Raw genomic sequence first — 20,128 nt, 5'->3', positions numbered from 1 at the left:
AGTGGGGTTCGATCCGTTGAATTAAGCGAATCTGATAGTGAGCTTTTTGCAAGCAGTAAGGTCACAATTCCTTCATGGCCTCGTTCTGCGGCATAAGATAGCGGGGTTCGATGCAAGTAATCGGACGAGTCTGTCGGTGTGCCTTTTGCAAGCAGTAAGCTCACGAGTCCTTCGTGGCCGCATTTCGCGGCATACAATAGTGGAGTTCCTCCAAAATTATCGGTCAAGTCTGGTTGTGAGCCCTTTGCAAGCAATAAGCTCAAAACTCCTTCATGGCCTTCTTGTGCGGCAAACGACAGTGGATTTCGTCCTGCTGTATCGAGGGAGTCTGGTGGTAAGCCTTTTGCGAGCAGAGCGGCTGTTATACTCTCCAAACCGAAGAATACGGCAAGATGCAAGGCCAGGGATACATTCTGTCGTTTTTCGTAGTCGTACCTGAACATCATGTATTGCCACAAACTTGTGACGTTAGGTTCTTTTTCAAGAAAATCAAGAACGATCTGATCTACTTCTTGTGACGCTGCACGAGCTGCGTGATGTCCCCAATAGTCCGATGCATAAGCGAAAAGTGGGAAAAGCTCTTCACGTACCCAGCGTTCTCCTTGTGAGCGGGCGAACGATCCTAAAGCATCAAACGATAAATAAGTAACGCAAGCTACTGTAATTTCTTTTTCTGCGTTTGGAAGAATCGCTTTGCGTTTGAAATATTCTTCCGTAGTCTTATGAACCAACTGAACAGTATCGCTGCCAGTGTCCACTCGAACCAGTCCGGCACATATTGAGCCGAGGATTTCGACATCAGGAAGGAAGTCTTCGTCGGGGTCGGCCATGTCTGGATGTACAGCCAGGGCATGTTGTAGTTCTCTGACAGAGAGCACTCTCCGCGCATGGCTTACCCAAGACAGGATGTTTCTAGCAAGCCGTCGAGAGGCTTCCGGCTGCTCATCAACCCTCTCTACTGCTTTGTCGTACGTCTTATCTAGGCCTTTTTGCCCACGAGGTAGGTCGACCAGAGCTCGGTTGATATGCCCAACTGTGGGTTGACTCATGAGAGAATCCATGTGCAATCGAGCTAGGAGGAACCTAAATCTCCTGAGTTAAGACCGCTCAGAATAGGGACCAATTGAAAGAGGGACTCACATTCCGTCAACACTATTCAAAATTTCGTTCCTAATCTTCTCTTGGAGTTGTGAGTGCTTGGAGATCTGTGACCGCAAAAGCTTTGGCATCCGACTGTCAATGTATTTGAGGATATCATGATCATGAGCGCGGATCTCTTTAGATACACAGCCTTCAAACCGCGAAGTGATATCAGTCTCAAACCGAGATGTCGCGAAGAGGCTGACTTGGATTTCAGTTCGAAGTTGGAACAGTTCAGATAAGAGCTTTCCAAGGGCTTCTTTGTTAGCAGCATAGTTTTCGTCCTCGTCTGTTCCATCCCCAGTCGCCACGCGATACTCGTCCAAGGCGTCAATGACAATGAAAACTTTGCTGTGCAACTTGAGTGTCGCTCGCAATGCTTTTACGATTTCATCAAGGGGCGGGCGCTCAGCTTTAGGGTTGAAGGGCTTGTTGAGCCCTTTTATCGCGTCGGGTAGTGCTGGCCTTGCTGAAGCCAGCTGTTTTAAAAGGCTTGAAAGGATGGCCACGGGCGTCTGTTCGTGTTGCGACTGATAGTTGCAGAATACGTAGGCAATTCCAACACTTGGGTCATCCCGATATTTTGCCATGAGATAGTCCACAACAATCGCAGACATCATAGTCTTTCCAGCTCCCGGTATACCCGGGCAAAAGAGTATCTGCGATTGTTGGTTGATCCAGCTGCGAAACTCGTTGGACTGCAATAGCCATAGTCCTGTCTCTCCCTGGCGCCTATGGATAATCTCGTTCTGCTGAGGGGCAAAGTCGATAGGAGTAAGCCAGTCGAGCATTTCCTGATGTTCTCTGTCGTCCTGGCGGCGATGAAGCCTGTCAACGCCGTCTTCGATTGCCAGCGTGACTTGACTGATAAGGTGGTCTCAGCTGGAGACACTGTAGATGGGAGGTGGTGCGTACCCAAAGAGTTTCCCATGGAACGCATCCAAGAGGTTGACATGTACAATAATATCATCCTGCAACTTTTTGATTTCTTCTGGGTTCCAGCGGAATCTCTTCCATGCTTTGTGTACCTTCCCTCCAAGTTCTTTTGGGTGGCTATCCAGCTCCTGGTATCGCTCCAGCTTTTCGTTGAGCCTGCCAAGGGCATCTTCACAGCTCTGTGCTATGTCGCGTAGGTCATTCAGCTGCTTGAGGTTGAGATCCCGAATGAGCCAGACGTCTTCAATCTCTCTCAATATTGGAGAAAGGCTTTTTACACTAGTAATACCCCTTACGTTAGTGTACGGACGTAACTGCATCGAATGATCCACTCACATGTCTGAAATCGCTTTGAATTCGTCTGGTGCATCCAAAAATTGCCGCCGAGTCTTGTCGGCAAGCTGGATCAGAATAACGAAATCACCTACACTGTAGCCGAAGCTCATCGCGAATTTTTCGATAGGTGAGCAGGCCGTAGGATCAAGGAATAATACGTCGCGATGGGCTCCAGCTTGTGTTCGGGCTCTGCAAGGAATCTAGCTACGTGGCTACCTAGACCTCAGCCTCATGTCGTGTAACGCATGTGCCCACGTATTTGCTTTTGAGCAGGGAGCCAATCGCCTAATTCAAACTAACTCCGCCTATTCCGGAATGGCTGTGAGGCTGAGCCTTGGCTTTGAGGTCTTCGCAAAACCTCGGGAATGAACTATTTTAAGACTTCACTGTTCCGGAAAGTGATAAACCATTGCAGGGAATGATTTAGGGACTAGAAACTGTAATAGTTGAGAAAATTAGAGTGTGGGGATAATCTGACGAGGGTAAAGCGGTTTTTATATTGCGCATGAAGTCCCAAATGAGATGGGCTTTGAATATCTTGATTAGCACTAAGTCTAAATGTCAATCTTTTTCTGCTTTTTCTTCTTCTTTTTCTTTCGCTCCGACAAAACCTCGTCTAGGTAGTTGGTGCTTTTCTTGTCCTGCTTTCCCTCGAGTATCGGTGGAGACGACTTCTTCGTGCCCTTTATTTTGCTAATCTCGTCGTCGCTATCCCGTTGGGCCTCATCATCTACATCCCTTGTTCGCTTCTTGCTTATGCTAGGCGCGGTAGAGCCCTGATTGCCGGGTGTTTTGGTAGGCTGATCTGGTTTCGATGACTTGACAAGATCCTTCCTTCGACTATCCTCCCCAAGATCTGAGTCGTCTTCTGGTATAACCTTTCGAGGTTTGTGTCGCTTTGATTTGAACATAGAAGATCTCCCTTCCTCCTCATCCTCGCTGTCTTCCTGGCGGGGTAGACCTTTCACGGGTTTGCTGGTAAGCTTCTGAGTGGGGGCCGCATGCTTAGATGCTTGTTTAGACTTCAAATGAGCCTTTGCGGCTTTGTTCCCGAGTAATTGCGTGAGTAATTTGTCGTTCGAGGAAAGATTTTTGCGCTTGAAGCTTCCATCGGCGATGTCTTTCGGGATTGGTGCTCCTACACCAAGCCTGTATATAATTAGTATAGCGAATAGCTAAGCTACATGGGCATTGAACATACACCTCAGGCACCGCAGCAAAAATAGCCTTCTCCTCCCTCTCTAGCTCTTCCTCAGACTTCGCATTGGCAAGCTCCTCGGGGGTTTTCGGCGGCAGCCATGATGCAATCAGCCTCTGGTGCTTCGCGTGCACCACGGCCATCCGATTGTACACGACATCTGCCTCGCTCGGCACGGCGGGCATCTTGAGGCCCGGAGAGGAGGGAAGGTTGGGCAGCAGTGTGTCAAATAGCTGAATCTCGCCGTGGTTCTCCGTCGACGAAAGCAGACCTCGGAGACTGAGAGCCTGCAAAATTCGCTCGGCCAATGAGAGGCCACTAGCTTTGGCCAACCTCACACCTCCGCAAAGATAGCCGCGACAGGACCTACAGCCACCTATCCAGCCCTCCCTCCACCACCTGCCCTCCGTCTCGTTCATATACGTAGTTGGCGATGTATAAGCTTGCCCGTTGCCGACCGGCAGCCAGCGCTGTGCGCGCTGCGACTGTAGGTACCTCCTTCGAGACCCCCAGCGCCCCCGACGCCTCTTACGCAGGCCCGCGATATACCCATAAATCGGTGCTAATATTTTGATCGAAGACGCCATTGAGGAGTGCGGTGTTCCAACAAAGCAGGGCCCTCTCGATACATGAATACAGGTCTGCAAAGCTACTAGAGACGGTATGCGATCCCTCTCGTTATCCAGAACCGAACCCGTCACTAACGAGGGATATAGTATGGCATTGGCGTCCCGGCTGGCGACGTAGCTACCACGGGAGAGGGTGCTGAGAAGATCGCGAAGAACATAGGAGGTGACGATATTGTTATAAAGGCACAGGTGTTGGCAGGAGGTCGAGGAAAGGGCACATTCGACAATGGCTTCAAAGGCGGTGTCAGAGTCGTCTACTCGTACGCTGCCAATATCTATGCATGGTATATGGATCTGACAATACTGCAGACCTCGAGAAGCTGGCATCCTCGCCGACCAGATGATCGGCCACAAGCTCATCACTAAGCAGACAGGAGCTGGAGGCCGCCCTTGCAATGCAGTATACGTCGTAGAGCGGAAGTTTGCCCGGCGGGAGTTCTACCTAGCTATCCTCATGGACCGCGCAACCCAAGGCCCCGTTATTGTCGCTTCGTCGCAAGGTGGCATGGACATCGAGACTGTCGCAAAGGACCACCCAGAGGCCATCATCACAACCCCAGTTGATATCCACATTGGCGTTACGGACGAGATGGCGCGAAATATTGCTACCGAACTTGGTTTCTCCGAGCAGTGCATAGAGGACGCTAAGGACACCATCCAGAAGCTATACAAGGTCTTCAACGAGCGCGATGCTACCCAGATCGAGATCAATCCTCTTTCTGAGACCAGCGACCACCAGGTCCTCTGTATGGACGCCAAGCTCGGCTTCGACGACAACGCGGAGTTCCGCCAGAAGGAGATCTTCAGCTGGCGCGACATCTCCCAAGAGGATGCTGATGAGGTCAAGGCCGGTGAATCCGGTCTCAACTTCATCAAGCTCGATGGTGATATCGGATGCTTGGTCAACGGTGCCGGTTTGGCCATGGCTACCATGGATATCATCAAACTGAACGGCGGCGCCCCCGCTAACTTCTTGGACGTGGGCGGCGGAGCGACCCCGAAGGCTATCAAGCAGGCTTTCGACCTCATCACCAGCGATCCCAAGGTCACGGCCATCTTTGTGAACATCTTCGGCGGCATTGTCAGGTGCGATGATATTGCCAAGGGCCTCATCAGCGTCGTTGAGAGCATGCACCTACGGACACCGGTCATTGCACGACTACAAGGAACCAACATGGAAGCCGCACACAAACTGATCAACGAGTCCGGTCTCAAGATCTTCTCCATCGACGACCTCCAAACCGCAGCCGAAAAGTCGGTCCAATTTTCAAAGGTCGTGAAGATGGCCCGCGACATTGACGTTGGCGTTGAGTTCACCCTCGGTATCTAAATGACCCTTTTTCTCCTGCTCCTAGCGTTCCGCCCCTTTCCCGTAATGATTGTGGGTACCGGTATATGAGGCTTGTAGGAAGCAATGGCCGGTCTATCGTCTGTCATACCGCTTTCCCCTGGAACACGCGTTGTGGTTTTGTATTACTGTAGCCTCCAATTTTTGGCTGCTTTCCCGTGGCCGATCTCCGGCTACTTGCGCTTTTGCTCTGCGTGCGTATGTATTTAGGGTAGAAGCATGAAGAGCGGGTTATGTGGATCGTACATCTTGTCAAGCATCTGTGCGCGTGTGGAATTCGTGATGTGATGTCGTCAGGAGGTCCCTCCCACGCTAACTCTACGCCCTACCTACTGAAAAGAATTCAAGCGGTTAGATCCGTGAATATTTGCAATAGAGTGCCGCTACCTCATACACTAGTTGTACCGCACCGCGTAGACGTCGCGTCTAACAAAAATCTTTCTACACGGTTAGATCTGTGACTCTTTGCAACACTTCTGACCGCGGAGGCCTATGAGAACGGGTCAAAACACCCAAGACACGTATTGCTCGGATATGTTACAAAGAGTTACAGATCTAACCGTGTGAAATAGGTTTTCATAGACGCAGCGTCGGCGCAGTGGGGCACGTGTGGTAGTCACTTCTTACTACAGAATTGACTGTAGAAATCAGATCTATGGCAAATATGCTATCAATGAATATGCTCCAATCTACTCCCTCACAATCAAGCTCGCCATCCCCATCCCCGTCCCAATACACATACTAATCACCCCCAGCTCCTCCGTCTGCCTCTCCATCTCATGCAACAGCGTCGCCAGCATCCTCCCACCCGTCGCACCCAGCGGATGCCCCAACGCAATCGCTCCCCCCTTCGGATTAATCTTCTCCTCATCCAACCCCAATTCCCGGATGCAATATAGTGCCTGACTCGCAAACGCCTCATTGATCTCCCAAATCCCAATCTCCTCCTTCGCCACGCCCGTGTACTCCAGCAGCTTCGGAATCGCCACCGCAGGCCCCACCCCCATCTCATCCGGCCTGCACCCGGCCACCTGCGAGCCCGCCCACTTCCCAATAATCGACCCCGACAAGCCCAGCTCCTGCGCCGTACTCCGCCGCATCATCAGCGCCGCCGCCGCGCCATCAGATACCTGCGAGCTATTCCCCGCCGTGCTGGTCCCGTCCTCCTTAAACGCGGGCTTCATGGCCCCCAGCTTCTCCGCCGTCGTCGTCGGCCTGATCCCGTCGTCCTTCGAGACCGTAATGCTCTCCTGCGCCTCCGGCACGGCGGGGTCCGGCACCCACCGCGTCGTCACCGGCACGATCTCCTTGTCGAAGAACCCCTCTTGTTGTGCGCGCGCGGCCTTCTGCTGGCTGCGCGCCGCAAACGCATCCTGGTCCGCGCGGTTCACGCCGTACCGCTCCGCCACGTTCTCGGCCGTGAGGCCCATGTTCATGATGCAGTCCCTTGCATCTCTCACCGGGCTGTCTTTCAGATCGCTCCAGAGTTGCGTGGGGATCGCGCGCGAGCCGTAGTTGCGTGTCATGCTCTCCATGCCGCCGCCGATGCCGACGGTGATGCTGCCGACGGCGATGGCGTGCGCGACGGTCGTGACGGCGCTGAGGCCCGAGGCGCACGCGCGGTTGAGCGTGTGGAAGGACGTGGTCGTGGGGATGCCGATGTGGGCGGCGGCCATGCGGCCGGCTTTGGAGCCGCCGAGCTCGGAGAGGACGGTGCCGATGCAGATGTCGTTGATTTTGGAGGGATCGAGGGTGGGGTTGGCGGTTAGGGTTGCTTTGAGGACCTGGAGGGAGCATGTTAGGGGTGCTGAGGGTATGGGGGAGGTTTGGGGTGGTTACGGCGGCGAGGAGCTCGTGGTCGTAAGCATCTCGGAGTCCGCCTTTCTTTGCTCGCGTTACGGGTGTTCGGAGGGCGGAGAGGAAGACGACGTCGTGGGGGCTCTTTTGGAGGATGTTCTTTGCGCCTTTTTGGATGAAGGAGGCCATTGTGGCGGTTCTATATGGCTATGAAGCTTGAAATGGAGAAAATTCAAGGGAAATGCTGTAGAAAAAGGGCAAAGGAAAAGAGGCTCAGTCACCAGGTTTCCAACCAGGAATCGCCACGGAAGAAGTGGCCATGGCGACTCGAAGAATTGAGGGTCCTGGCATTTACCTAGCTCCGGGGTTACGATGTGGAGAAGCATGGCCGGCAACAGGAACAGGCATTTGACGCCTCGGGACTTTCCGTTAGTAGGGCGGATAAACGATCACCCATTGAAGGGATAGTCACATGATTCAAGCTTACAAAGTCAATCAAATGTCAACATGCAAGCATGTAACTTTCAAACCCTCGGTTTCTTATGTGATATGCTCGATATGCATTTCAGAGTTACTTGAAGGGGATAGCGATGAATACACCATATTGGGTAGGAACACGTGTAGCCTTCCTGCTTCTACATTCCTTTACTTTTGTCACAGTTGGTGAAGAAGATTGTGCCTTGGCTAGGGTTAGGCCGTGCATAATTTGTGCCACATACGTACGGAGTAGCTATAGACGCTTTGACAATATCCTACCTAACCTTGACTACTTTCACGATCGAAACGACCATGATTTTCACCCCCGAAGAGACACGTTACATTCTCCAGAAAAATGTCACGGATCAAGCTGTTCTCTGTGAAGTGGTCACTTCTCACTCTGTGCGCTCTGATTCTAATGTAGTTCGGGTTCGGGTTTTGGTGTTAGTAGTCAACGTCCATTTTCGTCGGTTCATATTAATAACTCGTTCCATGAGTAGCACATCCAACACCACCGTCGTACCATCCAATTCGAGGATCTTCAATTGAGACTTTCCAGAAGTGTCTGGCCAACGGCTCTTATACATCAGAAGACCTCGTTCGCACATTTCTTGTCAGAATTGCTGAAGTTAATGATCGGACACACGCAGTCGTTGAGATCAACCCAGATGCCCTTGGCATTGCCCGAGCTCTGGACCGCGAGAGAGAGGTCTCTGGCCCAAAGAGGTGCGTTTCATCCCATTCAAGTCTTAAAAATTCGAGTACGCGCTAATCAATGCAATTCGAAAGTCTTCTTCATGGAATTCCGATCCTTGTCAAGGACTCAATCAGCGCACATGGCATGAACAACACGGCCGGTTCTTACTGTCTCGCAGGTGCCAAAACGAAGAATGAGGCATCTATGACTGTCAGACTTCGACAAGCTAGAGCCATCATTCTTGAAAAGTCCAACATGTCTCAGTGGGACAACGGACGATCGTCTGCTGACAACGCTTCAAATGGCTGGAGCTCATGGGGCGGTCAAGCATACGGGGTTTACACCCTCCAGCAGGATCTGTGTAGGAGCTCTAGTGGTTCTGCTACGGCCATGGCTATGGGGTTAGCAGTCGCCACGATCGGCGTTGAGGTCAGAGTATCGAGAGCCCCCGTCGCCTCTATGCTTTGAGAACTGACCTTTCGACGTAGACGGTAGGGAGTATTACATATCCAGCCATGGAAAGCAACATCGTGAGCATCAAGCCTACTGCTGAGCCAGTGGCGAAAGACAATGTTATCGTCGCAAAATCTCGACGTGCTGTAGGCCCGATGACCTCGACCATCAAGGATACTGCAATCCTTTTAACTTTTATGGCTGGGAAGAGCAAGCTCGATACAGTAACAAAATTGGTTCCGTTCAAGAAGATGCCTGACTACGCAAAGTCTTGTAATCGAAATGCTCTACGCAATGCTCGGATCGGAATCCCTAGAAACGGCCTGAATAATCCCATCGGAGTCAACATCAACATGGCCGCAATCATGAAGGCTTTCGGAGACGCAGCTCTGTTAATGCAGAAGAACGGAGCAACTATTGTGGAAAATGCCAATTATCCAGCGTACGACGATGTGTACAGCAAGGCACCACAAGCCATCTACGGACCTTCCGAGTACGGATTAGATATAGCAAAATTCTTCAAAGAACTATCCATCAATCCCAAAAACATCCATAGCATTAAGGATATGATTGAATGTACAAAGCCAAACCCTCTGGAAGAATATCCATCGCACAATATTGCAGTTTTCGAGAACGTCGAGAAGGCTCTTCGCTTCAATTCACCCGAGGTTGCGGCCGCTTCGAAGCAGATGAAGTACTTGGGAGCCGAGGGCGGCATTGATGGGGCGTTGGAGGCAGTCACAGCTGATGCCCTCATTCTTCCATCTGTCATCTGTTCGGATATCCCAGGATTCGCTGGGCATTTGACTATCACTGTTCCAATGGGATTCCTACCACCGGGCACCCCTGTCACTAAAAAATCCGAGGGGAGATCTGATCGATGAAGCCCCAAATGTACCGTACGCGATTTCCGATCCAACATCATTGTGAGCAATGCTGACCATCTGAAGTTTCGGCCTTTGCTTCATTGGCCGCAAGTTCTCCGAGGAGAAACTCATCGGCCTAGCATACGCTTTCGAGCAATTTACCATGGTTGCTTCCCAAAAAGAGCCTATTATCTTGCCCAGGACTGAATTAGCCTACATGGTGCAGCATGCCTAGGGTCTCCAAGGCCTCTCATACAGCTTCGATGCGTAGGTAGTTAGACACTAATAGCAACGTGCTCTCCTTTATATGCACAATTGCGTGAGCCAGAAACCGGGAATGCCGACACAGGGTGAGGACTCAATGGCGAAGTCTCTGGTTCTTTGATGACAAGATGACCAGTAGAACCAATCTTTTAAGAGCTCAGACCCCCTTCAACATATCCACACTCTCCCTCGAATACGCCTCCATCTGAGGATACCGACTCCAATCCGTATCAAACAAAATCGCATCCTGACACGCACTCCCCAAACTCGTCGAATTCAACCAAGCCGGCTCCCAGTAGTTGAACCCCTGCCCCAAGCCCCCTGGTACCCCTTTCACTACCTTGATCACATCGTGCACCCACTCCGTCTGCCCCTTCGCACTGATCGGCACACTCGGCTCACTAAGCTCCGGTGCATCAGACCCGCTGCAGATCGCCGGCCAATCTGTCTCGACAACGTGAAGCGGTTTGCCATAATGCCGCGCCAGCGTATGCAAGCTATTCTGGAGATTGGCGAGCGTGGCGTCCGTGCCGTAGAAAGGGTAGAAACTGAACGCGAAAACATCCCAATCCGCGACCTTCACTTTTCCGGTTGCGGTCAGCGCGTTGAACCACGTCGTCTGCAGAGTTACGTTCCACCCGTTGTCGATGTGGATCAGAACCTGCGGCTTCGCGGCCCCGGCGTTGACGGCATCGGTCACGCCTGAACGCGCGGCGGCGTACAGCGTGGCTAGATTCGTGAAGTTCGAGACGAGAGCGGCGTGAGGTGTGATGTCGACGTCGACTTGGCCGAGGGGCCAGAGCATGCCGTTGCGGATTTCGTTGCCCAGGCTGACGAGGCTGAGGTCGACGCCGGCGTGCTTGAAGGTCATGATGGTCTCGCGGACGTAAGTGCGGAGGGTGCTGGAGAGCGCGGGAAGGGTGGTAGGCCACGCGGCTGGGGCAATGTTGTGGTGTGGGTCGGCCCAGTTGTCGGAGAAGTGGAAGTCGAGGTAGATGTGATATTTCTTCTTAGCAAAGCGTTCGGCGAGGGCAAGGACGTAAGAGAGATCGTATTGACCAGGAATGGGGTTGACCCAGAGGCTGAAGAAGGTAAGTGTTAGCTTGGAGAATCGTGATGTTGTAGGAGTACTGAAAGGAGATGGCAGTGAGGGGAGGGCACTAGAAAATGAGTGCGTATATGTACCGTAATCTAACAGTGTTCATCCCCCCATCTCCCAAGATATCCTCTGCGGCCCGAGTCTGGTTGTGTCGAGCAGTGTCATGGTATACTGCACCTCCCTGCTCCATTATCCCAAGGCTGGAGAGGTCATGTCCTTGATAGAAGACAGATTGGGCGTTCTGTCCACCATGCCCACCTCCATTTGCCTCGGATGCAGGGAAGGCAAAGGCAAAAGCCGATCCAAGTAGCAAAAGCGCAATAAGCGTTTCAACCAAAAGCATCCTGGAAGCCAACCACGGAGAACAATTGAGGTGATCGATCAATATGCTGGTAACACATCTCTTTTATATCCTAACCATCCATATGATGATCTGGACATCCTGGGGACCCCGCATCGAAGCATAGTCCTATTATGATGTATATAACTGCTCGTAGAAGTATGCCTTCCGCCTCCGAATAGACGATTCCCAGTCCTAGTGTATGCCACGTGAAGCGGCTCGGGATCGAGTGATGGGCCTAGCAGGGAGGTTTCGTGCGGAGAGCGGGACCAAATCCATGAAACGAGTTCCGCCAATCAAGAATTCTCCGCGGAATAGGCCTTCGAGCCGCGGGTGACGATACCAAGGGGTGGCTGTAGGGTGTGGGAGACTGTTCCGTAGCTCGAGCCTCAGAAGGAGCGGGCCGACATCCACTTAGAGCTAGCGTTCTGGGAAGAGACCTCGGCTATAAGCTGGAAAACGCCTCGCATAGTCTGGAGATGTGAAACTGGAGGGGAGAGTCTGGCGTGTTTGTAGAATATGTGGAAAGATGCTATACAGAAAGTGGAAGGTGCGCATCTGCGCTGACTTAGTGTTGGACTACTACCGCGGCTTGCTTCCATACAGCACAGTCCTTGAAGTCGAGCAACAATTGGTGTAGTGACCGTTGAACATGCTCTATCTGCCATTATTCTCGTTCTCCGGGATGAACACGGTTGTCCCATTTATTACAAACCTCTGCCTATTTTCATCTCCTATTATAGTCTCTCTGCCGTCCGGTACTACTGGTCCTGTAAAACTTCCTAGTTAGCGCTGATTACCCAGGAACGTGCTAGATGCAATCTTACCAAATTTCGGATGAACTAGAACTCCAGGCGCAAACGGATCAACACGGCTCCGCTTCGTGCCCTCCCTTAACGTATCCCAATTGACGCACTCATGCGGTGAGGTGCGATTACCGAGCGGGAACTTGCTCTCTTCTACCCATCGTAGGGTTTCCGGATCTGCGTCTGCTTTGCACATAACGACGTTCATCAGCATCTGCAAGCAATGCACTGTAAAATAAGCCTTGTTAGCTCCGATTTTGCGGATGAATATGAAGGTAACACACGATTATACTCTTGCAGATTGTTTTCCTCCACTTCCGTTATATTGGGATAGTATCGATCCGGCCAATACGAGTGATGCACGCGTTTCTGAAACTTTGCCAGGAGGATAGCGGAGGGAGGGAGTAATAAGGGAAGCATACCAGGCAATGCAGTTGATGCATGAACGAGTAAGTGCCCAAGAAGCATAGTCGGCTCGTAATGCATGAACGGTCGAAGAGGGGCTGGCACAGATTTAGGAGCACATCATTCAAGCGTGAATCTCCTTGGAGAGCTTACTATCAATGACTCCTGGACCGTGCAATCTTTCCTTCCTCCACCACATCGAAGTAAGTGTAATGAGAAGCGCTGAGTACACGACAAGAAAGAGGCCAATCCCGAGAGCCATCAGGACCCGAGCTCTGGTAGAGGTTGTGCGTATTGGCCACTTTGGTAAGGTATCGCAGTGAGGCAGTTCATCCTGCTCGGATGTTCGGGATGATTCGTCCTCTTCCTCTGCAATGGGACTATATCGTTGTGGGCTTGTTCTCCAGCATGGCCATCTTACACAATTTAAGTAATCAAAAGACAGAACAGAAGAATAGAGACACTACTGGATAATTCGAGAAGCAAAAAGGTTACGAAGTTGAAGGTAGGAATGACTTCGCTGATGCGGGTAGTGGAAACCGGGATGCGGATAAGTCTACATAACGACATATCACATCAGGTTGACAGTATCCTTTCAAGCACATAACCTTCCTGTCTTAGAGGATCTCCATACCATATTTACGGCTGGACTACAGAAATGCTGACACCCGATAAGTCTTGCAGAACAGTTGCATTGGGAAGCGGGGTACAAAATGCTGGAGGACATAGATAACCTTCCTATTATAGGTAGACTCCAAAGATATTGACCAATACGTCGTCTATAGCCAACAGATATACTTGGCACCAAGACTGAGGTGTTTCCGAAACTTATTCTGCATTTGTCGGATTTCTTGAAAACTAATCGCTATTCCAGGTCTCGGTCTTGTACGGCGGTCAAGGCTGATGAACCGCCAGTCCTAGCAGCAGAGCGATGAGTAAGTGAAGTGAGCATCTTGTGATGTCCCGATAGTTTCGAATTATTAATGCGGACGACAGATGTCGCGTAACTAGTGGTCGATAAAAGAAATTTTCGGAGTAAAAGAGTGGCCAGTGCCCCAGTATGCATCACGTGATTCTAAACAACTACTCTTTCGACACTGGATTGAAATTGGAAAAGTAAGGACAATGCGCTCAAGTAGTCATCACGTGATATTGAACCACCACTCATCGTTTTCCAAGTCAAGAGTTCCCTCTCCTGATCGCGGTTGGTCTACTTAGTACCCAAGCAGACCCATACCACGTGCCTCTCGTAAGCGCCAAGCCATCCGCATGGGTCTTCGATTATAAATGCCTTTCTCTCCCCACCTCCTCGCCTTTTCTTCTGCAGGGGCTATGGAGGTGGGAGTGGGCAGCGGGATCAAAATCGCCCGGAGGTCCACTTCATAAGTTGAGTGGGGGTGGTTTCAAACCAAGCATGGAAGGACTCAATGGTCGCCCGTTGTGGATTGTGTCATGACTGTAGTCTTGGAGTTGGGGAGATCAAAAAAACTTGTTGTGTGGATGAATGAGCTGGAAAGAATTGGAGTGTCGTCAAGACGTTGACAGCTTCAAGCGATGGCTGGGCCTTGTGTCGTGGTATCAAATCGACTATCTGAGGAGCCTGATGGTCTCGCCATTCTGTGGTGGTTGGGGTTGGTGGACGTGGATATTTGTGCTGGTCATTGTCAGAGAATGGCGATGAGGTTTACTTAAATGTAGGAATGGAGGTTAGCATCTTCCCTTCATAGATAAAGTGTGACATCAGCTCCTAAAAGTAAAACTTGTGGTCTCGGCGTAGTGCGGCTCTATACCAAACGCCAGTTAGTGAAACCACTTCCACGACGATGCATAGAGACCAAAGAATCCATTGTCCATGCTATACCTCCAATAGCTCCATCCCGTATTTTCTATCATTCACCAGTTAAGACACCTACACTATGATTACAGCCCATCGTCCAATAGGAAGCTGATGCGCACACACAAAGGGATAAACGCGCCCACCTGGGAAGCGGTTCCAGATTACAACGGTTTACTTTATCCGTACTTGAACAAAAATGCTGCCAGCCAGCCAGACAACGCACCAGAAACCCCTGCCCTTACGCCGATGCTGAGATGCATGTGTAGTCCATCATCCCGGTTGATCCAAGGAGATCCTAAGAAGACAAAAATAGCGAATGAAAGACTTTTCCGTAGTAGTGAACGCGTAGAATTTAGCCGGAGTATAACGCCTCGATGAGATAGATGACGCCGAATACGAGGAAAGCGATTGCACCGCCAAGGGTAACTGGTTTTAGTGTTAGCTAAATCTCTTATTGAATCCGAAATGAAGCAGGATATATATTTCAACTTACCAACTCGCATAGAAACTTTCCCCGCAATCGCACGTCCTCCTAGAACAGCTACCCCAGTACACACCGCATGCCCACTAATCGCACCACCCGTAACCCACCAGTAGTCCTGCCCCGCGGCCATGGCGATAGTCGCGATCTGGCTGCGGTCGCCCCATTCGCCAAGGAAAGTCATTACGAACGTCTGCACCCACGCCGGGGAGAGAAGGAGGGAAAATAGATTGGTTAAACCGCTGGTAACTGCTGACAAAGAAGAAGTATTCGGAGACCGTGAGCGAGAAGGAGAACTCGACGGCGAGCGAGCTGGAGCTGGGAGCCGTGATCCTGAACGTGAGCGTCGCGCGCGGCCGGCTTCGAGAACGTAAGGGGATATCGAGGAGCGGCGGCGGGAATTCCGGCGCGCGCTTTGCTCCTTTTCCTCGAGCTCCATTTCAACCTCCTTCATTTCCTCGCCGACACCCTCTTCGGGTGACATGGCAAGACCCTCGCGGAGCATCTTGGCTCCGAAAACGAGGAAGAGGATGGCGGCCGCGAAATTTGTGAAGCGCTTGGGAAGAAGGGTCGGAACAGCGTGACCGAGGACGGCGGAGAGGACAGTCATAGTAATAAGGGCAGCAAATGCGGCGGAGAACACGAGGGCGCGCGGGTGACGCATCGCCATCAGGGCGGCGATAAGAAAGGTTTTGTCACCGACTTCGGAGAAGAGGATCATGGTGAGGGAAAGCAAGAAGGAGTGTAATGGTTGGATGACGCCGCTAGGGTCTTCGTCTTCGAAGGAGGGGCCATTGTCGGAGGGTTTCTTTGTGGGGATGTCGAGAGGGTCGTCGTTGGACGTAGGAGGAGCGGGATGAGGGATATCGTGGGGAGTTTCGGGGAGGTCAGTAGGTTTCTGTGTAGATAGAATGGTTAGCTAGTATCAGATAGTGAGAGGAGGTAGAGGTCATACCTCAAATCCAACAGCGCCTGGTTTCTTTGTAGAGGTCGAATCTGCTGTAAGCTTGTCCTTGATCTTCTTCTTCCCGTCGTGTGGTTGTGGAGGAGCTTCCTTTGGTGGATCAGGCTTCTTCTCGGCCTTTTCGCCCGTCCGTTCCTCCTCCTCCTTCCTCTCCCTTGTCTTTGCTGACACGCCGTCTTTTGTGCCATCTGTGCCGTCCTTGGGTGTAGCGCGGTTTTTATCATTCATCACGCCGTCTTCCTCTTTGAGCGCCGCCACTTCCTCCTTAGTCAGGTCCTGTGTCTTCTTCTTGGGGTCGGGCAATTTCGTGCCCACGGGCAAGAGGTCTTCGACTTCGGCGGGAGGCTTCTTCTGCTTTCCATCCACGAAAGGGCCCGCGTGGGGTTTGCCGTCAAGCCCATCAACTGGCGCATCTTCTGTACCAATGTCTAGTTTTCCGGGTGATCCAGGCGCAATCGTCGGTATCGCCGCGTATTCTTGCACCTTTGCGTCCCGAGCGACTTGCTTGCCATCAGTGTCCTTGGGTAGTGCTGACGCGAAGACTGGCAGTGTGGGGAGCAAAAGGAGAAATAGAGGAGCTGGTCGTCTTCGTAGTCTCATGTTGTTGAGGGCGTATGTGAAAGGGGCGGTGGGTGGGTTGGAGACCACGTAAGCTCACGAGACCGGAGAGGGAGCCTGTCGCGGGTGGACTGAAGATTAAAGGAGCAAGTAGAACTTTCGTATTGTAAGAGAAGCCGGCAGAGAAGATTGAATTAGAGTTGTGGAAAAGGAGTGTTGCGTTGAAGTCGTGGGTGATGCGGATGGGATCCCCAGAGGATTTTCAGATGTGAGGCGCAGGGGCGGCAGGGTACGAGGCTAGCGGACCACCACACGGGCACGACGCGCAAGGGGATACGACGCGGGAAAGGAGGCTTTGGCTTGAGCTGTGTTCGTTGTTGGATGGATTGAGATGGAGAGAAGGGCGAAGTTTGTGGTAGTGGGTATTACTCCCGCCTAATAATTGCTGGTTGGCGATGAACTCTTTCCTTGAATCCACCTGCACACGTCGCCTCCCAGTGATGCCAGGATATATCTCGCCAAGAGATCTGGGGATATTCTAGCCTGACCGGTTTGGTGTGCCCTTTGATACTTGCAGATACCTTCACTACTAGTATGGAGTTACACTGATAGTTTTCAGAGACTTACAAGACCCTCGTGGCAGTTCATGGTGTTGGAATCGTTATCTGCTTTCTCTCATATACATGAACATTCAGGATCGCCCACACTTTAATAATGTACACTTCGGTCGTCTCGGTCACGTGAAAGCGTCCTCCGCTCGGGATCTTCCGTCCCATCTCATCCCGCGCCCAAAAACCACAACAAACACCACTAGCTCCATAACAACGCCCACCACCCCGTCGCATTCGGACTGCCTCTTTTACTACCAAGCGCATGTATCTCAGTCGCTGACCCTCCTCGAATTATCTTGAATACTCCTCCCAATGGCTGACCGCCGGCCCGTCCGGGCTTCAAGCCGGCGCAAAACACCCACTCCACAACCTGCTTCAAAAGCGAACACCCCAACCACTGCGCGCACTTCAACTCGCATTCCGAAAAGAGCAACGAGAAGTCAGAGCCATGAGGTCGAAACCCCCGCCGTTGCTCCAGCACCGTCTACAAAGAATACTCGCAGAGGCGCCCGTCAAGCCAGCACTGAGAGTATAGGGAGTACGGACAGTCGTGCTAGTCGGACAACTCGAGGGCAGAAAAAGCAACAGAAGAATATTCAGGCTCCCCCCGTTAGAGGTGAGTGATCACTGGGCTATCTCAGAAGTCAACAATCAGGGGTCCTCTCAACCCATTCACTCTTTGTTCTGCGCGTGCGCCGAGGCCTCTTCGACAGTTGCCACCTAGGCCTAGGGTTAGGATTAGGGTTGTTTCACTCCCCGATATCATTTTATCTGGCTGTGAACATAGAAACACCTCTGCGCACCTCATCTCTGGAATACCTACTCGACAACCCCCCTCACTCCCGTTAACTTGCATAACTCCACACGCAAAAGCTGACAGGCGCTGGGAACACAGATCTCACAACAGTCGAAGAGGACGAAGACGCCGAAGAAGCTGTAGATGCGATACCTGAACAAGAGGCACCCGGGACACTACCATCGCACGATCAAATACATCAGCCACTTCCCCATCGGTCCCCTGGAGGATTTTCCAACATCTCAGCCCAGTGGAAAAAGCCGAAGAGGCCTTCTACGGTTCATTGGAAGGCATACGAGTTTCTTGGTGTCCCGAAAAGGGACAAACAGACAAAGTCTAGAAGGAGTGTCACGAACAAGGAGCAAGCTCCTGAGGCAACTAAAGTAAACCAAGAGATCATCGAGGACGACTGGCAACCGGCTCCCATCGACGACGAGGAGTTGGAAGACCCACAAGAAGAATTATCTACCGCCCGCTTTCCGCCTTCCACAAATGATCGGGTTGCGCGTCTTGCCCAAGAAGAGCAGATACAGAAGGAAAACCGAAAGCAACGCTTCGTCGACCCCCAGGCCAACACAGAACGTGTAGCATGGACCCAGGATACTCAGCTTGCCCCGCGACCAAGTGGGAAGAGCAAAGGCAAGGCTCCTATCCGTGCCTCCACGACTTCTCCCAGGCGCCCCTCCGCCAGCGCTCCCAAAGCGCAAAAGAGAACCCACGCACAAGCCGTCCAAGAGGAATCCGACGAAGACGACGACGACTTCCAGCAAGACACGCGCCAATTCGACGTCTCCAAACGGCGCAAGGTCGGCCCCACAGCGAGCCGCCTCCGCTTCGAAGAACCCATCAAAGTGCCCCCAGGCCACCAGCCCCAGCGGCGCTTCCCCGAAAACCGCAGCCGCAGCGTCCTACTCCGCCCTTCCTCCCAGGACAGCGACTTCGAAGACGAGGACGAAGACGAGGACGCTGTGCCAACGTCTTCCAACTACCGCCAAGTCCAGCAACAGGCAAAGCGCATGACGCCGGCCTTCCCCGTCCGCCAAGCGCAGCGCCGCGCGCGCAATCCGTGGACGGCGTGCGCCGAGGACCAGCTGGTGCGGTATATCGAGGAGTACGGGTGTCAGTGGGCGTACATCAAGAGCTTAGATGAGGCGGATACGAAGATGTTTTTGGATCGGACGGATGTGGATTTGAAGGATAAGGCGAGGAATATGAAGATTAATTATTTAAGGTACGTCGACATCGCACTTGGAGTTGAGCAAGGAGGGCGCTAACTGGGGGTTGGACAGGTCCGGCACGGGTTGCCCGGAGAATTTCGACAAGATCACGGTGTCGCAGGCTGTGCTGCGGAGGTATGGACTGCTTGATGAGGTCTGAAGGGGAGATTGGTTGGGTGGGATTTGTCTAGTTTCTCAAGGCGTTTTTTTTTGGTCTTCCGTGCTGAGGTTGGGTCGGTGGGTGGGTGGGTGGGGGAATTGTGATTTATTGATACCCTGCGGGCGGCTCTTGTGAGCGGATGTCGGCGTTCTCAAACTTGCCAAATTCTATATACGTTAGTTTCTTCGTAACGGATACCTCAAATCCACCATTTTCCGTCGCTTGGGTCTCACATCTTCCAATCTCCGAATAAAAAAAAAAAAAAGGGTTGAGGCGCCCCGGATGGGAAGAAAGAGGGCTGATTTATGCGCGATTAGGACGACGCTGTGGCTGGTTTGTAGCCTCGATGGTGATGGAAATTCTTTCTTTGCGGTTCGATCTGTGATTTCTTTCCACCATTTCTGGCCACCCAGGCCTAAACCCTCCTAGGGTGACCTTGTGCTTGACCTATTGTATTGTCCCTGTTAGTTGCATGTTCTCTACGGATCTGACCGCGTAGAACGGGATTTGGTGTACGCGGCGTGGCACATATCGTATGTCCATTTGCTTTATAATCGAACTGCGGAGGTACTGTTTAATGAGCAGTATGAGGATGGTAATGAGGTGTGAAAGCACCGCACCTCCGGCCTCGAATCGACCCCTTTAACTGCAAAGTCTCACCTATCTAGCTGCGTGAAATCGGTTTGAGGAGGACCCCAGTTCTCTTCCCACTA

The 20,128-nt window shown here is 52.0% G+C and overlaps 9 protein-coding genes across 9 annotated transcripts; 3 read left to right on the top strand and 6 right to left on the bottom strand.

The window, feature by feature from the left end:
• Positions 1-147: 147 nt before the first annotated feature.
• Positions 148-2,659, bottom strand: BDZ99DRAFT_164571 (uncharacterized protein). The gene is made up of 5 exons (XM_033712896.1): positions 2,413-2,659; positions 2,056-2,355; positions 1,141-2,004; positions 591-1,083; positions 148-459 (listed from the first exon to the last, which is right to left on the bottom strand). Exons 1-5 carry the CDS (start codon positions 2,520-2,522, stop codon positions 271-273), a joined length of 1,956 nt encoding a protein of 651 aa, XP_033570836.1. The 5' UTR covers positions 2,523-2,659; the 3' UTR covers positions 148-270.
• Positions 2,660-2,882: 223 nt separating this feature from the next.
• On the bottom strand, positions 2,883-3,879 carry BDZ99DRAFT_575926 (uncharacterized protein). The gene is made up of 2 exons (XM_033728519.1): positions 3,614-3,879; positions 2,883-3,561 (listed from the first exon to the last, which is right to left on the bottom strand). Exons 1-2 carry the CDS (start codon positions 3,793-3,795, stop codon positions 2,967-2,969), a joined length of 777 nt encoding a protein of 258 aa, XP_033570835.1. The 5' UTR covers positions 3,796-3,879; the 3' UTR covers positions 2,883-2,966.
• A 100-nt stretch (positions 3,880-3,979) lies between these two features.
• On the top strand, positions 3,980-5,695 carry BDZ99DRAFT_164517 (succinyl-CoA ligase-like protein subunit beta). Its single transcript, XM_033712894.1, has 4 exons — positions 3,980-4,097; positions 4,191-4,271; positions 4,327-4,499; positions 4,549-5,695. The coding sequence occupies exons 1-4, from the start codon at positions 4,044-4,046 to the stop codon at positions 5,567-5,569; spliced, it is 1,329 nt and encodes a 442-aa protein (XP_033570834.1). The 5' UTR covers positions 3,980-4,043; the 3' UTR covers positions 5,570-5,695.
• A 276-nt stretch (positions 5,696-5,971) lies between these two features.
• BDZ99DRAFT_164528 (beta ketoadipyl CoA thiolase, TH2) lies at positions 5,972-7,662 on the bottom strand. The gene is made up of 3 exons (XM_033712895.1): positions 7,427-7,662; positions 6,356-7,371; positions 5,972-6,295 (listed from the first exon to the last, which is right to left on the bottom strand). Exons 1-3 carry the CDS (start codon positions 7,571-7,573, stop codon positions 6,277-6,279), a joined length of 1,182 nt encoding a protein of 393 aa, XP_033570833.1. The 5' UTR covers positions 7,574-7,662; the 3' UTR covers positions 5,972-6,276.
• A 448-nt stretch (positions 7,663-8,110) lies between these two features.
• On the top strand, positions 8,111-9,895 carry BDZ99DRAFT_575923 (amidase signature enzyme; the record flags this gene model as incomplete). The annotated part of the gene is made up of 5 exons (XM_033728518.1): positions 8,111-8,233; positions 8,286-8,304; positions 8,362-8,587; positions 8,651-8,987; positions 9,047-9,895. Exons 1-5 carry the CDS (start codon positions 8,174-8,176, stop codon positions 9,893-9,895), a joined length of 1,491 nt encoding a protein of 496 aa, XP_033570832.1. The 5' UTR covers positions 8,111-8,173.
• Positions 9,896-10,298: 403 nt separating this feature from the next.
• BDZ99DRAFT_526334 (glycosyl hydrolase 53) lies at positions 10,299-11,583 on the bottom strand (the record flags this gene model as incomplete). Its single annotated transcript, XM_033726128.1, has 2 exons — positions 10,299-11,223; positions 11,327-11,583. The coding sequence occupies 2 exons, from the start codon at positions 11,581-11,583 to the stop codon at positions 10,299-10,301; spliced, it is 1,182 nt and encodes a 393-aa protein (XP_033570831.1).
• A 327-nt stretch (positions 11,584-11,910) lies between these two features.
• BDZ99DRAFT_164503 (uncharacterized protein) lies at positions 11,911-13,270 on the bottom strand. The gene is made up of 5 exons (XM_033712893.1): positions 12,945-13,270; positions 12,809-12,889; positions 12,671-12,755; positions 12,408-12,614; positions 11,911-12,350 (listed from the first exon to the last, which is right to left on the bottom strand). Exons 2-5 carry the CDS (start codon positions 12,827-12,829, stop codon positions 12,238-12,240), a joined length of 426 nt encoding a protein of 141 aa, XP_033570830.1. The 5' UTR covers positions 12,830-12,889; positions 12,945-13,270; the 3' UTR covers positions 11,911-12,237.
• A 1,710-nt stretch (positions 13,271-14,980) lies between these two features.
• Positions 14,981-16,673, bottom strand: BDZ99DRAFT_491552 (UPF0016-domain-containing protein; the record flags this gene model as incomplete). The annotated part of the gene is made up of 3 exons (XM_033723108.1): positions 14,981-15,054; positions 15,122-16,007; positions 16,065-16,673. 3 exons carry the CDS (start codon positions 16,671-16,673, stop codon positions 14,981-14,983), a joined length of 1,569 nt encoding a protein of 522 aa, XP_033570829.1.
• Positions 16,674-17,523: 850 nt separating this feature from the next.
• Positions 17,524-19,317, top strand: BDZ99DRAFT_467978 (uncharacterized protein). The gene is made up of 2 exons (XM_033721141.1): positions 17,524-17,858; positions 18,138-19,317. Exons 1-2 carry the CDS (start codon positions 17,555-17,557, stop codon positions 19,310-19,312), a joined length of 1,479 nt encoding a protein of 492 aa, XP_033570828.1. The 5' UTR covers positions 17,524-17,554; the 3' UTR covers positions 19,313-19,317.
• Positions 19,318-20,128: the final 811 nt, after the last annotated feature.

The sequence above is a fragment of the Mytilinidion resinicola genome (assembly GCF_010093595.1).
Source record: "Mytilinidion resinicola strain CBS 304.34 unplaced genomic scaffold BDZ99scaffold_25, whole genome shotgun sequence".
Lineage (NCBI taxonomy): Eukaryota > Fungi > Ascomycota > Dothideomycetes > Mytilinidiales > Mytilinidiaceae > Mytilinidion > Mytilinidion resinicola.
Note: the sequence above shows the minus strand (reverse complement) of the source record. Positions and strands in the feature narration are given on the sequence as shown.

Excerpts from the sequence above, each read along its gene's own strand:
- BDZ99DRAFT_164571 (XM_033712896.1), bottom strand. The coding sequence starts at position 2,522 with ATGAGCTTCGGCTACAGTGTAGGTGATTTCGTTATTCTGATCCAGCTT. Across the intron at positions 2,356-2,412 it reads TTCAAAGCGATTTCAGACAT|TGTAAAAAGCCTTTCTCCAA; the intron begins GTGAGTGGATCA and ends GGGTATTACTAG. Across the intron at positions 460-590 it reads GCTCACAAGGAGAACGCTGG|TTTGTGGCAATACATGATGT; the intron begins GTACGTGAAGAG and ends TAACGTCACAAG.
- BDZ99DRAFT_575926 (XM_033728519.1), bottom strand. The coding sequence starts at position 3,795 with ATGCCCGCCGTGCCGAGCGAGGCAGATGTCGTGTACAATCGGATGGCC. Across the intron at positions 3,562-3,613 it reads TTTGCTGCGGTGCCTGAGGT|GCTTGGTGTAGGAGCACCAA; the intron begins GTATGTTCAATG and ends AATTATATACAG.
- BDZ99DRAFT_164517 (XM_033712894.1), top strand. The coding sequence starts at position 4,044 with ATGTATAAGCTTGCCCGTTGCCGACCGGCAGCCAGCGCTGTGCGCGCT. Across the intron at positions 4,272-4,326 it reads CTGCAAAGCTACTAGAGACG|TATGGCATTGGCGTCCCGGC; the intron begins GTATGCGATCCC and ends CGAGGGATATAG. Across the intron at positions 4,500-4,548 it reads GGTGTCAGAGTCGTCTACTC|ACCTCGAGAAGCTGGCATCC; the intron begins GTACGCTGCCAA and ends ACAATACTGCAG.
- BDZ99DRAFT_164528 (XM_033712895.1), bottom strand. The coding sequence starts at position 7,573 with ATGGCCTCCTTCATCCAAAAAGGCGCAAAGAACATCCTCCAAAAGAGC. Across the intron at positions 7,372-7,426 it reads ACCACGAGCTCCTCGCCGCC|GTCCTCAAAGCAACCCTAAC; the intron begins GTAACCACCCCA and ends TGCTCCCTCCAG.
- BDZ99DRAFT_164503 (XM_033712893.1), bottom strand. The coding sequence starts at position 12,829 with ATGCATCAACTGCATTGCCTG. Across the intron at positions 12,756-12,808 it reads TGCATCAACTGCATTGCCTG|AAACGCGTGCATCACTCGTA; the intron begins GTATGCTTCCCT and ends GCAAAGTTTCAG. Across the intron at positions 12,615-12,670 it reads CAATCTGCAAGAGTATAATC|TGCATTGCTTGCAGATGCTG; the intron begins GTGTGTTACCTT and ends CTTATTTTACAG.
- BDZ99DRAFT_467978 (XM_033721141.1), top strand. The coding sequence starts at position 17,555 with ATGGCTGACCGCCGGCCCGTCCGGGCTTCAAGCCGGCGCAAAACACCC. Across the intron at positions 17,859-18,137 it reads TCAGGCTCCCCCCGTTAGAG|ATCTCACAACAGTCGAAGAG; the intron begins GTGAGTGATCAC and ends CTGGGAACACAG.